General features: G+C 40.7%; 1 protein-coding gene across 1 annotated transcript; it reads left to right on the forward strand.

The window, feature by feature from the left end:
* The first annotated feature begins 1,048 nt into the window (after positions 1–1,048).
* saga (S-antigen; retina and pineal gland (arrestin) a) lies at positions 1,049–11,826 on the forward strand. Its single transcript, XM_005746348.2, has 16 exons — positions 1,049–1,246; positions 2,940–3,022; positions 4,873–4,933; positions 5,310–5,354; positions 5,655–5,854; positions 6,338–6,397; positions 6,482–6,549; positions 6,649–6,784; positions 6,985–7,069; positions 7,177–7,249; positions 7,703–7,840; positions 7,922–7,999; positions 8,380–8,394; positions 8,559–8,611; positions 9,152–9,161; positions 11,367–11,826. The coding sequence occupies exons 2-16, from the start codon at positions 2,975–2,977 to the stop codon at positions 11,491–11,493; spliced, it is 1,197 nt and encodes a 398-aa protein (XP_005746405.1). The 5' UTR covers positions 1,049–1,246; positions 2,940–2,974; the 3' UTR covers positions 11,494–11,826.
* Positions 11,827–13,227: the final 1,401 nt, after the last annotated feature.

Below are 13,227 nucleotides of genomic sequence, written 5' to 3' on the forward strand. Positions count from 1 at the left end.
CACACACACACACACACACACACACACACACACACACAGTCCCTATCAAAAGTCTGAACGTGTTTTCTTTTAGTTTCACACTCAAAACCAAAGACTGTGAAATATAATAATTTGTCTCTGATGAGGGAGTGTGAGGTAAACCCAACCTGAAACGTAGCGAGACAGATTTGATTGTGTTACAAAAGTGTTACAAAAGTGGAAGAACTTTGATGAATCTGAACTGAAAAGCACTTTATACACATTAGTTTATCAATAAAGTAAATAAATGAATGGCCTGTTTTAAAAAGCTTGTTCTGTTGTCGTTGTGCGCATGATTTATACATGTGTTAAACACAGATTTAGGTTTTTGCCTCATTTCTGTCCTCCATAAATCACATGGTTAAAGGAGCATTGGCTTAGTTTAAATGTAAACGTTAACCACTGTCTGCTTATTATCTGTCTGATGTCATCGGCCATTCCTGGGTCCGAACACGGAGATAAAATGTAGCTATAAAAAATAGTGAACAAAATAAGATGCTGACCACCGTGATGCTGAAACTGAGGCTCCTAAATGGAGCCACCTTGGCTGAGTCCATCTTTTAGATACAGTCTATGCATTTATGCATGGCATTTTTTTTTACTCAGAAAAAAATCAAGCAAAAACAAATATGTACAATTAAACTCCAAAGTAATCAATTAACACTTTTAATAAAGGATGTTTATAATAAATCTTATAATAAAGATTATTTTTTATTATCAGTCATTAACTTATTTTGTTAATGCTCATCCTTATTTTACATCACTTTCAAAACCTTCCACTGCATGAGCTGAACTGCATGAATACATTTGCCCTGACAGAAATAATTCAGCACCTTAAATGTGTAAAGCTGATGAAAGCTGAATGGGTTAAAAGAGATAACGTGAGGTAAAACACAGGCTGAAAGCACGTTTTGTTCCCTGCACCTCCTCACTCTGTCACGTCCGTCGGTCTAATCCAGCCTCGTTGTGCTGACCGAGGATAACCAGCTTCAATCCTCTCAGTCAGCTCATTCACTGAAGTCTGTCTCTGTCTCTCTGTCCATCTGTCTGCGCGTGGAGGTTTGTAGGTGAAGAAAGTGGGAGGGAGGTCCTGAGGGCTGGTCAAAGTTCACCGCTGGGTCACCTGATTGGCTGAGAGAAGCTGTGAAGGACAGCAGGCATTTACATATAGAGCCTCGGGGACAGACTCCTGTCTCTGATCCAGCCTCGGCACACCTGCGCACCACAGGTGAGTCCTCTGACACATCCAAGGTGTTCCTGTTTTATATTTACATTTGTAGATCCTGGAGGGTCTTTCAGATTAAACCTGTCAGTACAAAAGGAACTGTTATTAAACTGAGCTGCTAAAGTTTCCTCCAGGAGCCCTGAAAAGGAGCAAAAGCCTGTGATTCCAACAAAGACAGAGAGAGAGACAGAGAGAGCTCTGCTGTGAGAAACTTTAAAGACCAAACCAAACCAACAAAACGTGACGCTTTATTTAATATCCTCAAAATTTCCCCTTGTGGGACTAATAAAGGTATCTTATCTATCTCATCTTAAAACAAAATAATTCTGCTTCTGTTTTATTATTCAGTTTCAAACTAAAATAGACACAATTATCTTCAAAGTTCAGGATCAAAGGTTTCATGTTCAAGCTTAGAAATAAATAAAATACATAATTAAAACTCACTTTATCTGATTATTTGGGTGAAGTTTGTCACTTGGTTTTTTGAGACAAAGACTCAAATTAAAAAAAGTTTGTCCCTGAGTTTAAAAAGTAAATGTTTATTCTTCATATTGTAGGATAAATAAAACTAAAATTAAATAAAACTAACTGGGCTACACATGTGACATGTTTTATTTCTAAGCAAAAAATGATTTCTGGGACTTCAGACACATTTATGACTGAATGAAGAAACGACTGATTTCTCAAATTGTGGATGATTTTTTTTTTTTTGCTGATTAGTTTTGATGTCATGAGAAATTATTTTGCATTAAAAAATCATCTTATTTCAGTCAGATTTTGGAATACAAATGAGTAGCACTGACACGTGCCCTTTATTCAGTTGTTGTTATTATTGGAAGTACGACGTTTCTTCGTGGATGCAGACTTCCTCACGTCGCCCCAAAGCGATTTTGAAGATGTTAGCAGGTGTAGCTTTCACTGAGACGAGGTCACAGACTTCTGAGAAGGTTTTAACAGGATTAACTGAGTTAAGTCTGATCAAACCTCTCGGTTATCTCAGGGTAATTAAATCAGCAAGGAGAAATCGTTTATCCGTGTGGATGGACAAACAAACAAAGACATAGATAAATAACACATCGTGAAAATGTGTCTTTTTGTACATATAATTCCATCCATCCATCCATCCATCACATCCATCCACCCGTCCATCCATCCACCTTCTTCTGCTTTCAGTTCAGGGTGATAGGTGGGGTACACCCTGGTGTCTATCGCAGGGCTTGTATAAGAATAAATATGTACCTGAATGAACTTACAGTCCACATGTACATTGTGACAAACTGACTCATATTTCTCCCTGATTAACTTCCTGTTTTCTTCATCTTTGGTGTCCAAATCTCTCCTGGTTACACGTTTCTAGCAGTGTCACAGGAACTACTGACTACTTCTATTTTCAATCAGTGAAAATGTTTCTCACTGGCGATTTTTATGGAAACTGGCTTTTTTTAGTGAAAGATATAACTGAGGTGTGTTCGTAGCTCACACATGGAGGGCAAAGACAATATTTGGTTGGCAAGAAAAGGTTTTACAGATTTTTAGTTCACCATCAACTTGACTTTTTCTTATTTTGTTGAGTAAATCAGGAATTAGACAGAATGGAGGTGAAAATGTGGAATTTGTTTTCAAACATTCTGAGTTTTTAGACGTTGCTGTGATGTCGCACGCTTTGTCAGTCAAGTTATTCCCTTCTTTCTGTCAGGCACCGCGGACCAGCCTCCTTCAGTCTGAACCAAGATGAGCCCCAAAAATGTGATTTTCAAGAAGGTTTGCAAGGACAAGTCGGTGAGCTGGTTGAGTTTTCTCAGTAAAATTAGAACCGTGAGTGTTTTCCTGAAAGGATTTTCCAGACTGAAAGGAGCTGACAGTCATGTTTATTCATGTTGTCATACAACTAAACTGCATTCTCTGATATTTATCAATGAAAAGCTTCATTTTCAAGACTTTTCTTTTTCTTTTGCTTCTTCCTCGTCCTTTTCTTTTCAACTCTGTGCATCTACACTTTTGTTTTTGTTTTAGCCACATGACAAAGAGACACATTTACAGAAGCCAGAATCGTCTCATACGCTTGTTTTTGCCATTATAGAATTTCTGTTAAGAGATTTTTAATTTGGGAAACAGGTGGAGGTGAACCTGAATCATTTAAAGGTTGCCTCATTGCCTCACTGTGAGATCTATCATCAAAGGTTCTCTGAGCCTTAAACCTGTCTGAATGTGTCGTATTGTCAGTGTTAGGCTCGTCACCGGTGACGGCCTCAGGGCATTAATCCAAAGCCCGATGTTGCAATAAGCCCAACCCTAATAGCTGAGATTCTTAAATCTAACAAAGCAAACAGTTAAAACGAAACTTCAAATGTATAAATAGTAACAAGTCTCAGCTTTGAGGTGAGCGTGGAAGTGGCAAGCAAAGAATTCTTTTTATTGGCTGAAGCCTGGAACCAATCATCAGCAACAAAAGACAAGTGATGTCATTTGTATGTAGTCACGGCTTTATGGTTAAATTGTGGCACAGGCCTAAATCTAACTGCCACAGTGGCATTCTACCACCAGCAGTAATATCCTGTGTAATCACACTACACTGACCAGCACAACGAGGATGTCCCAGTGAAGAAGCAGGCTGTGGTTGGAGTGGAAATATAACTCTTAATGCTGCTGCTTCTGTGTATAGAAGACATCATTTCCGACGCCCTTCTCTCTCTCCAGCGCTTCAATGAAAGTAACTTTAATTCTGTGAAGCAGCTCAGCTCACTGATCCTCTGAAGGTCGACACGACAACGTGAGCTGATTTATGATGGCTTTATTGCAGCGAGGGCTTCGCTCTGTTTATCGAGCACATGTCTGACCTCAGTACAGCCTGTGCTGAGCTCTGTCAGTGTGACATGAGGACTTCTCCCACAGGCTGGGAACACCTGGATAACAAAAACATCATGCCTGTCGGAAATGCTAACGCTCAGGTGACACTGCTGGAGAGCGCTTTGTCTTTTATGAATTCTTAGAAAAGATATGAATCTGAATAAATAATAACAAAGAATGAATTATTCATTATATGTTAACTTCATATTTACCAAAATGCTTCCATCGCTTTAGCGTTTGCAGTTTGTCTGTTTCACATCAGTCTGAATATTATCGAGTTTTTAATGTAAACCTTTTTTTCTAAATTTTTTTCATTATTTTCCTTTTTAAAACAATATTCTTGTTCAGTTATTCTAAATAAACAACAACTAAACAACAGAAACAATGAATATGTCATCAGCTGGTCAGTCTCATCACACAGTTTCTGCTGAAAGGCTGAATTCACTTTAGAATTATCAGCTGAAAGTTTCTTGACTGATATGTTTCCTCTGACCTCGCCTCTAACTTCTTTCGAGTGTGTGGGAGTCCCTGCAACCAGCCCACGTGTACTTTCTGCATTCGTCTGTTCTTCAGGAGGATCAGATATCAGACCTGTTGTGATGCCGACTCGGATTTATTAGTTGAGCTATGTCCCACCTGAGCTGCAGGTGTCTGCACTCAGATCACGGTCATTGTAGACCTCGGTCATTAAGCAAATTGGAGCAGACAAACTGAGGTGTGTTTAGCATCAGCCGGTGATGCTTCCTGGATGTGGTGTTTCAAGACTTTCTTTCCTCCTTCAGGTTGGAGTCTACATGGGGAAAAGAGACTTTGTGGACCGTGTTGATTCTGTGGAACCACTGGGTGAGTCTGTTGTTTAAATGGGGGAAAAACCTCGACATTGCCTGTGATGTAGCGCGGACCCCAGCACTGATGGTGCAGAGCCTTTGGCTTGTTTGGGTTTTTTTTTGTTCAGTTGAATTTTCTGTGTAATTTACTGAACTCAAAGTTGAGAATAGAAACATGACAGCTGGACTTCTGGTAAATCAAACTAATAATCAAAGTAAATAACCAGCACAAATTAAAATAAATGGCATTTATAATGTCCAGCTATGTTAGCATATGGATCGAGACTTTATTGCATCTATTTATGTCTTTACGTTGCTGTTTGAATATTTTGATCATCCTTTTACATGAAAGTGTAAATTTGTTTTATTGAAAATCTAATTTTTACCACTAGATGGCGTCATCCTCATTGACCCGGAGGCCCTGCAGGGGAGGAAAGGTCTGTACAAAACACCAGAGCTCATTTTATTGGACAGTTTCTTTTGCATATATGTCCATGGCCACAGCCACACTGGATTAAAAGAGTTACATTTAGATTCATTATTTTAGCTGCAGTTTCCTGATACTCAGCCTGACGGGTCTTTGAAAAGTTGCTTCTCATTGTTTTTTGGTTAAATATGAAAATAACGAAATCGCTGCCTACCTGACTGTTTGGACTCGGATTCAAAGAGATTCCAGTCATATAAATATAAAAATATAAAGGAGAGTTTTGAACTGATTTGTCTCTTCTGCCCTCTAGTGTTCGTCACGCTGTCGTGCACCTTCCGCTACGGCAGAGATGACATGGATGTGATGGGAATCGCCTTCCGCAGGGAGCTGTACCTGGCCACCCGGCAGGTGTACCCGCCCCTGCAGGACCGCGAGAAGGGTATCCACACCAGAGTCCAGGCCAAGCTCCTGCGCAAGCTGGGAAACAACTCATACCCGTTCTTCTTCGAGGTGACACTTCAGCGGCACTGCAGACAGGCAGAAACTTCAAATAGAATTAAACTGCAAACAGCCAAAGTCCTGATTTTAAATCTGCTGAAGTAAGCAGGGAAAAGTACTCAGAGATGGATGAGATGAAGACAAAAAAATCCTTTTAAGCACACAGTGCAACACGGACAGGAACTACAGCCTTAGGAGAAAATCAGATAGACATTCAGATGCATGCGTGTTGGGTTAAAGTCATGTTTTTACCAAATCTCAGGTGTGTGGTGAGATTTTGTGGCAGAAAGAATAAGAATAACTGAGACAGCTCGACGTTCTGCTACCTGAGCTGAACGTTAAGGCCCAGTGTGGTGACATCATCACTGTAACCGTTAAGGACAAGTGACTGGTTCATGGATCACAGACAGACGTTAACATGCTGGCACATAAGAGGAAATGATTGGTTCTGTCTCAGTCTCCATACAGTCATACGTTTGTTCTTCTTCTTTGCAGTTCCCCGATAACCTGCCGTGCTCAGTGGCCCTGCAGCCAGCACCCAGTGATGTCGGAAAGGTAAGATTCAAACTCATGAGTCAGCAGTGATGACACGAATGCCTCACAGGCTGGTGAAGCATTCTCGTCTCTCCTCTTCTGCAGCAATGTGCTGTGGAGTTTGAGATTAAGGCGTTCAGCGCTGAGAGCCAGGACGCCAAAGTACGCAAACGGTGAGTGTCAGCGGGCCCGATCGGACGGTAGGAGCCGGGAACACAGCTGGAAGTGAACAATATCTAATGTGGATGATTTTGTCCTCTTTGGTACAACAGGAGCACAGTGAAGCTGATGCTCAGGAAGGTGCAGTACGCTCCGGAGGGCGAGGGGATAGCGCCCTCTGTCGAGACCACCAGGGACTTTGTCATGTCGGACAAACCGCTGCACGTCAAGGCCAGTTTGGACAAAGAGGTGGGTCCAAAGTCTGAAGCTTCAGTTGATCAGATACTTCATAGCTTTGGCGTGTTTTTATCTGCTACTCGAACATGAAGGGTTTGGCGGGTTTTCATTGTTGTTTCTGTGACTTTTTTCCCTTTTCAACTAGTTTTTGATCAGTTTCAGGGAATAATCCTGACACTGCTCACGTCCTCCGACCCTGTGTCCTGTTTCAGGTTTACTATCACGGTGAGCCCATCAAAGTTCACGTTAGCGTCACAAACAACTCCAGCAAGAACATCAAGAACATCATCCTCTCCGGTAAACGCGACACTTAAGAGCTCATTTTATTTCGCAGAGGTTCATGTGGAAACACATCAGAGTTGATGTCTTAAACATCATGTCTTTTTGTGTCTTGTCTTTCCCAGTTGACCAGATTGCCAACGTGGTTTTGTACTCCAATGACAGCTATGCCAAATGTGTGGATATCGAGGATTCTGGGTAAAAGTCAGGACACACTGAACTCATCATCTTACCTGTATCGTGCAGTTTATCTTTTTTGTTGCTCCCAAAAAGAAAAACTGACTTCCACACGAGCAGGTTAATCATTAGATATTGAAATATTATTTTTATCCTTTTATTCTTTTTAGGATAAATTTGAACAAAGTAGACAGAAAATACAGACGCTTCCTTTAATTGTTTGATCTGAACCATTGCAATCCACTTTTAATCAGAATCGATTCGAATGAACAAGGATCAAATTGTTTATTGTGCTTTTCATCATATTGTTAGACACCTTCAGGTTCATTGTGCCTTATAGTTCTGATCTTTTAAAGTAAATTAACAGGACTTCTCAGAATTTTGTAAAAAATGTAACATTAAATTTTGCTGATATTTTAACCTTTTGATTATTTTGTGTGTTTCCTTTAAAGCTTATCTGCTCTTTCTCGTCAGGGACTCGGTGTCTCCTGGAGCGACGCTGCAGAAAGTCTACACGATGCTGCCTCTGCTGGCCAACAACAGCGAGAGGAGGGGCATCGCTCTGGATGGCAAACTGAAGCATGAAGACACCAACCTGGCCTCCTCGAGCATGTGAGCAGTCAGTCAGCTCCAAACGCTGATGCTCAGTTAGGATTTAAAAAAAGAAGCTTTCAATCGTTTTTTCCGTTTCAGTGTCAAAGACGGCGTGCTGAAGGAGGTTCTGGGGATCATGGTCTCGTACAGAGTCATGGTGAAGCTCATCGTTGGAGGGTCAGTCTCTCCTCTTCATGTGTTTGAAATGTGGCTTCATTTCTTTTAGTATCCTGAAAAGTTTTTTGCATTTCTTTCTGAGGATGAGATAAAAAGCAAGCAGATGATGAGCGGGCAGAGCCAGTGTTGCTCTCATCATCTATTGGCTTTGATTTGCTTTGATTCGTTGTGGTGCTCACTGCTGCTTAAGAGCTCCAATTTTCTTCATGTTACTCTGATAAATCTGAGCCAACCTGTGACCTGAGTATCCTAAAAATGTGCGTAGAGGAATGAAAAGCACTGAAACTGAATGTACTCGTGTTCAAACGTCCTGTCCTTGTTGTCACTGCATGTAAACGTGTTTCTACTTGTTCTGATCTTTGTCTCCAACACGCTCACAGGATGATGGGGTCGAGGTGAGTTCATGTGTCCTTGTTTTCACTGATAGTTACTACGATGTTCAGTTTCTAGGATCAGCAGTATTGCTCAACATGAGCTGAAGACACTCAGCAAACTGCTGCAGGATGAATCAGACATTAAATGATGAGACAGAAATGTTTGTTCTGCTTTTACTCTGCAGCGAGGTCGGTCTGGAAGTTCCCTTCAAACTGATGCACGCCAAGCCAGATGCAGGTAAAACTGCAAATGTCCTCATGTTTACAGCAGCTGTGCACATCTGTACCAAAGTCAAACCAGATCATTATATAGACAATATTATATCAGTATAACACATATGCTTATATACAGTTTTATATGTATTAAAAGAAATTAAGTTGCAAAAAAAAAACCAGTTAAAGAAATGTAAAATTTTCCAGCGTGAGTAACTCAGCATGAAAGGAAAAGATTTCCTGAATCCTCAGTGGTTCTCAAAGTGGGAGGTAACGCCCTCTGTTGGGTCTTAAGAGAACTGCAGTTTATTTTCATAGTAAACCGATTTCAAGTGAAAACAGATCAAATAAATTAGTCAAGTCTTAAATGTCAACATTAAAGATTTGACTAAGGTGGCTACCAGATAACAAAGGGTTTAAATTGAAGGTTTGGTTGGGCCAGAGAAGATCTGAAATTGGTCCGTGTGAGGTTTAGGAGAGACGCTCAGAGAAAACAAAGCTGTGTTCATTTTGTAGAAATTTGTTCAAACTTCTTTGTTTGTTTTTTCTTTATTGCTGCCATCAGTGAAGGAGAGGTAAATATGCAAAATAATTTCTGTTTATCTGGTCTTGTGTAACTTTGAAACATGTTTTCCATCGACACAGCACTGGTGCGTAATCCACAACATGTCGATAGCTCTGCTGGAAACACTTGCATGAGTACCTACTGCAAGAATATTAACAACTGAAAAATAATTAAATTAAATAAAGAATATAAACAATGATTTTATCCCCGTGGAAGACACCCTGAATTGTTCCAGTGATTATGCGCCGTGTTGGTTGGAAGAGACTGAAGTAGTGAACATGATCGAGTCAGAGGCAGCAGATTAGCTGAGGACGAACATCGTCGTGCTTATTGTGCCCGATGTTGCTTTTGTTCCTTTTATCCAGGGGCAGGATTGAGTTTCAGGATCTTTATCTCTTCATCAGCATTTTTAAGGGCTTCCTCTCTGCCAGCTCCTGTCCTCATCAGCAGTATCAGCTTCCCTTTGTTTGTTCTTCAGTGTTCGGTGTCTTTGTGTCCTCTTTCCTCCACAGTGTGAGAAATGGCTGAGAGGTCAATCCCGTCTTTTTATTTCCATCTTTTCCTTCACATCAGTCGATCAGATTACCAGAGTTACAGAGCAGATTAAAACCGAAGAAAAGTCCAGCTAAGAAAAAGTTCATCAGATTAGAAACAAAAATGGAAGATAATGAGGACTCCTAGTCGAAGACAGCTAACTGAACATCCTCTCTGAGAGAATCTTTTCAATCACAGGCAGTCACGTCATTTAAGGCAAACGGGGCCTCGTTTATCTTCGGTCACGTGATGTTCTGAAGCACGATACGGGCCTCATTTGGACACGCAACATCGACGTAACATCACGCTTGGAAACAAAAAGCTAACACAGCTGGTTGGAAGCTCTGTGTGGCCTCCCTGACACGTTTCCTGGTTTATTCACAGCAGAACATGTGAAGAAACTGAAAATACCACCTTAAAGCTCTGTCAGGATGGCAGTAATCTAATACTTTTTACAGTATGTGGTTGGAGGAGGACAAAAAACGCCAAACAAACACTAAAAAGTATTTTGTTTTACTGTTAATGTAAAAAAACAGGTTCAGGGTTTTTAAGTTCCCTCCATTGTCACAGCAAACCAGTGATAAAATGTGGACAAGTTTAAAACTGAAAACAAGGCGAAAGTTAGAAAGTTGTACCCACCGAAACTGCCAATCAAGTCCTTCACGTTCACGTTCTCCAAGCTTTTTAACTTTTTTCCTGAAATAATTTCTAATTCTTCTGATTCCCTCAGTGCTGAAGAGATGAAGACTCAGGAAAAATACTGCTAAAAAACATCTCTTTCTCCTTTTTAGGATGAATCTCAGCATGTTTCATTATTGTGGATGAATGGGTCACAGCGTAAAGCGGGAGAAAATCTCCTTCACACAGTCTAGTATATGTGACTAGCAGGTAAAGACAGTAAAAGTTTACTAAGAGTCGTGCTGATGTGGTCTGAGGTCAGACACATCTGGGCTGCGTCAGTTCAGCTGCAGCTCTAGCAGATGTTGTGTGGGCTGTTTGTGGCTCAGATGCCGCCTCAAACCTGACATACAGCGATTGTGAGGTGGACCTGGGCTCCATCGGTTGACACAAGGCCAAACATGACAAAGAAGAAACGGGAAATACATCAAAGTGTTGCTCTGTGGATGCTCAGCTGAAGTCTTAGTTCACACTGCAGGCGACTTTTCTGACCCTGTGCGACCCATATCCCATCATGGTGTGACGGTGTGAACGGCACAAATCCGATATTTTCAAATCCGACCTGGGTCACTTTCATATGTGACACTGAATCCGATACATATCTGAGGTTTCAGAAAGCGACTGCTGTTTGATGGACATGTTGCATTAAATCCGTCTTTTACATCACTGACACAAGACAGACGCCAATTATCAGCCCCGGAGAAGACAAACGAGAAAGCATGGCGGCGTGTTTGTCTCGAGATCCTGAAATGGTGGATGAACTCCGTGTCATTGAAGCCTCTCACATCCCAATCCCACCACTGCTGGTTCCGAGTCCGTGTCCATACATACCTCTGCACGGAGGCAGCAGCCACTGCTCCAAACAAGGCCATTGTTAAAGCACAGGCTCTCTGTTTTTCTGTGTCCTTCTTTCTCTAATGAATTTGTCAAAATGTGATGATGTGATGAAGCTGATGTGCTGCTTTTACACTAACTTTCTCTGAAACGCTGCTGCTGTCTGTAGTGAGCAGGAGGAGGAGATTGTGTTCGAGGAATTCAAGCGCTCCTACCTGAAGGGGATCATCGGCGATGATGACGACGAGGAAGGCAACGTTTCCGGTGGTGACGACATGGCGCCCAAAGAGAAATAGAGGAGAGAGAGTGAAAGAGGGTGAAACAAAGAATGCTGGGAGTTTGAGTTTGTGCTAGAAAAAGATTTAAAGGCGCATACCTGTGGTTGTGCATGTTTAACCTTCAGGTGTATTTTACGTCACTGCAGGATGTTTTCATCCATCATCTCTATTTAATCTTCTGCTCGGTCTCCTTCAGCTCCTGAGGAAACAAATATCTGTTTAGATTCCAGATTTTGTGCTTTTGTTCAGGGCATAGCTGAAAAAACAAACCGGTGACCTAAAGCGAGATAAATGCGGCACAAACCTGCAGTGCTGCAGAATCACTTTGAGTTATTACCTTTGTAACTGCTTGTAAACACGTGGTTTCGGTCAGATTCAGAAATAAATAAATCCAACGTCTAAACCAATAGTGAGAGTTTTTAGACACCAGTGGACTTCAGATGTTAACATCAGATCTGAGGACAGAATAAAGACTTGGTGACAAATAATTTGAAGCTAGCATCCTGTTAAAATGCAGAACCACAGAAATGATCCTGATATTAAAAGTTTAAAAAATCCTTTAACATTATTTAAAGGTTTGTTGTGTAGTGCTTTGGTTTTTTGGCTCCACTCTTCATGTTCAGATTTAAAGTCATTTCTGTGTCTTTTGAAAACTGCTGCAGACAGTTTCTGTTTTAATGAGGCTGAAACTGATTATAAAGGTGTTTCTGACTTTGAGTTCAGATTTACTGTAGAGACACTGATGTAGAAGGATCAATTCAATCTGGCCCTCAAACCAGACGTGTTTGTGCGACAGTGCACTTTTAACTCTGACAATAAAGATCATTTATTCATTTCTTTGCTTCTTTGCTCATTTTCTGGTTTAAAGTTCTGAATGGCTGAAATGTGGGCGGGGCAGGAGCCGACGACTGGATCCAGCTGTTGTGTTACTGAGTCTTTATCTTACAATATAAAGTGCCGTGAGGCGACTGTTGCTGTGATTTGGTGCGATAAATAATGAAACTAAATTGAATGAAATGTTAAATAGATGAAGGATGTAGAAAAATATGGATTCAGTCTCGGTCCTTCTCACCACTGTACAATAAATATTAAACCTGTTTATTTGTTAGTGTATTTAATCAATGTGTATTTACCTTCATATTAATTTATCTCAAATATTCAGCTTTTACTTCCTGGTTCTTATGTGTGACGGTCATGTGAGATACAGAGGACTTCTGCAGTTTCATCATCGTTTATATAGCGCTTTAAAAACACACCAAAGTGCTGAACGATAGAAACATAATAGATACCATAAGAATAATAAATACGATAAAATAACAAACATAGCAAAAACAATAAAATATAAGTAAATACAAGTCAGTCAACCACTGAGTCAAAAGCCAGTGAATAAAAATGCTTTTTCTATCTGGATCTAAAAACCAGCCCTGATGTGAAGATTCAGTTTAACATGAATTGTTTTTAAAGCCGTGGAGACTCTCCGTTTATTGTGTCGTTCTCCAAGCCCGCCGATTCCTGCTGAAGTCTTTGCAGATGCATGTTCTAACAACAAATCCTGGTCATCAAATTGAACTAGTGCAGCATTAATTATTACACAATAAAATTCAACGTGGACATTTCACACCCCTGCTGATCCAGTTACTCAGGCTCCAAACGAACATTAAAATATTAGAAATTAAACCTCAGTGATTTCCTTCCAGCTCAGACTCTTCATCGGCAGATCTACATCAGCTCACACTGCACCGGACTCTTAAC

This window comes from Pundamilia nyererei, unplaced genomic scaffold (genome assembly GCF_000239375.1).
Source record: "Pundamilia nyererei isolate P.nyererei 1_Seehausen unplaced genomic scaffold, PunNye1.0 scaffold00177, whole genome shotgun sequence".
Taxonomy (NCBI): domain Eukaryota; kingdom Metazoa; phylum Chordata; class Actinopteri; order Cichliformes; family Cichlidae; genus Pundamilia; species Pundamilia nyererei.

Excerpts from the sequence above, each read along its gene's own strand:
- saga (XM_005746348.2), top strand. The coding sequence starts at position 2,975 with ATGAGCCCCAAAAATGTGATTTTCAAGAAGGTTTGCAAGGACAAGTCG. Across the intron at positions 5,855-6,337 it reads CATACCCGTTCTTCTTCGAG|TTCCCCGATAACCTGCCGTG; the intron begins GTGACACTTCAG and ends TCTTCTTTGCAG. Across the intron at positions 7,250-7,702 it reads GTGGATATCGAGGATTCTGG|GGACTCGGTGTCTCCTGGAG; the intron begins GTAAAAGTCAGG and ends CTTTCTCGTCAG.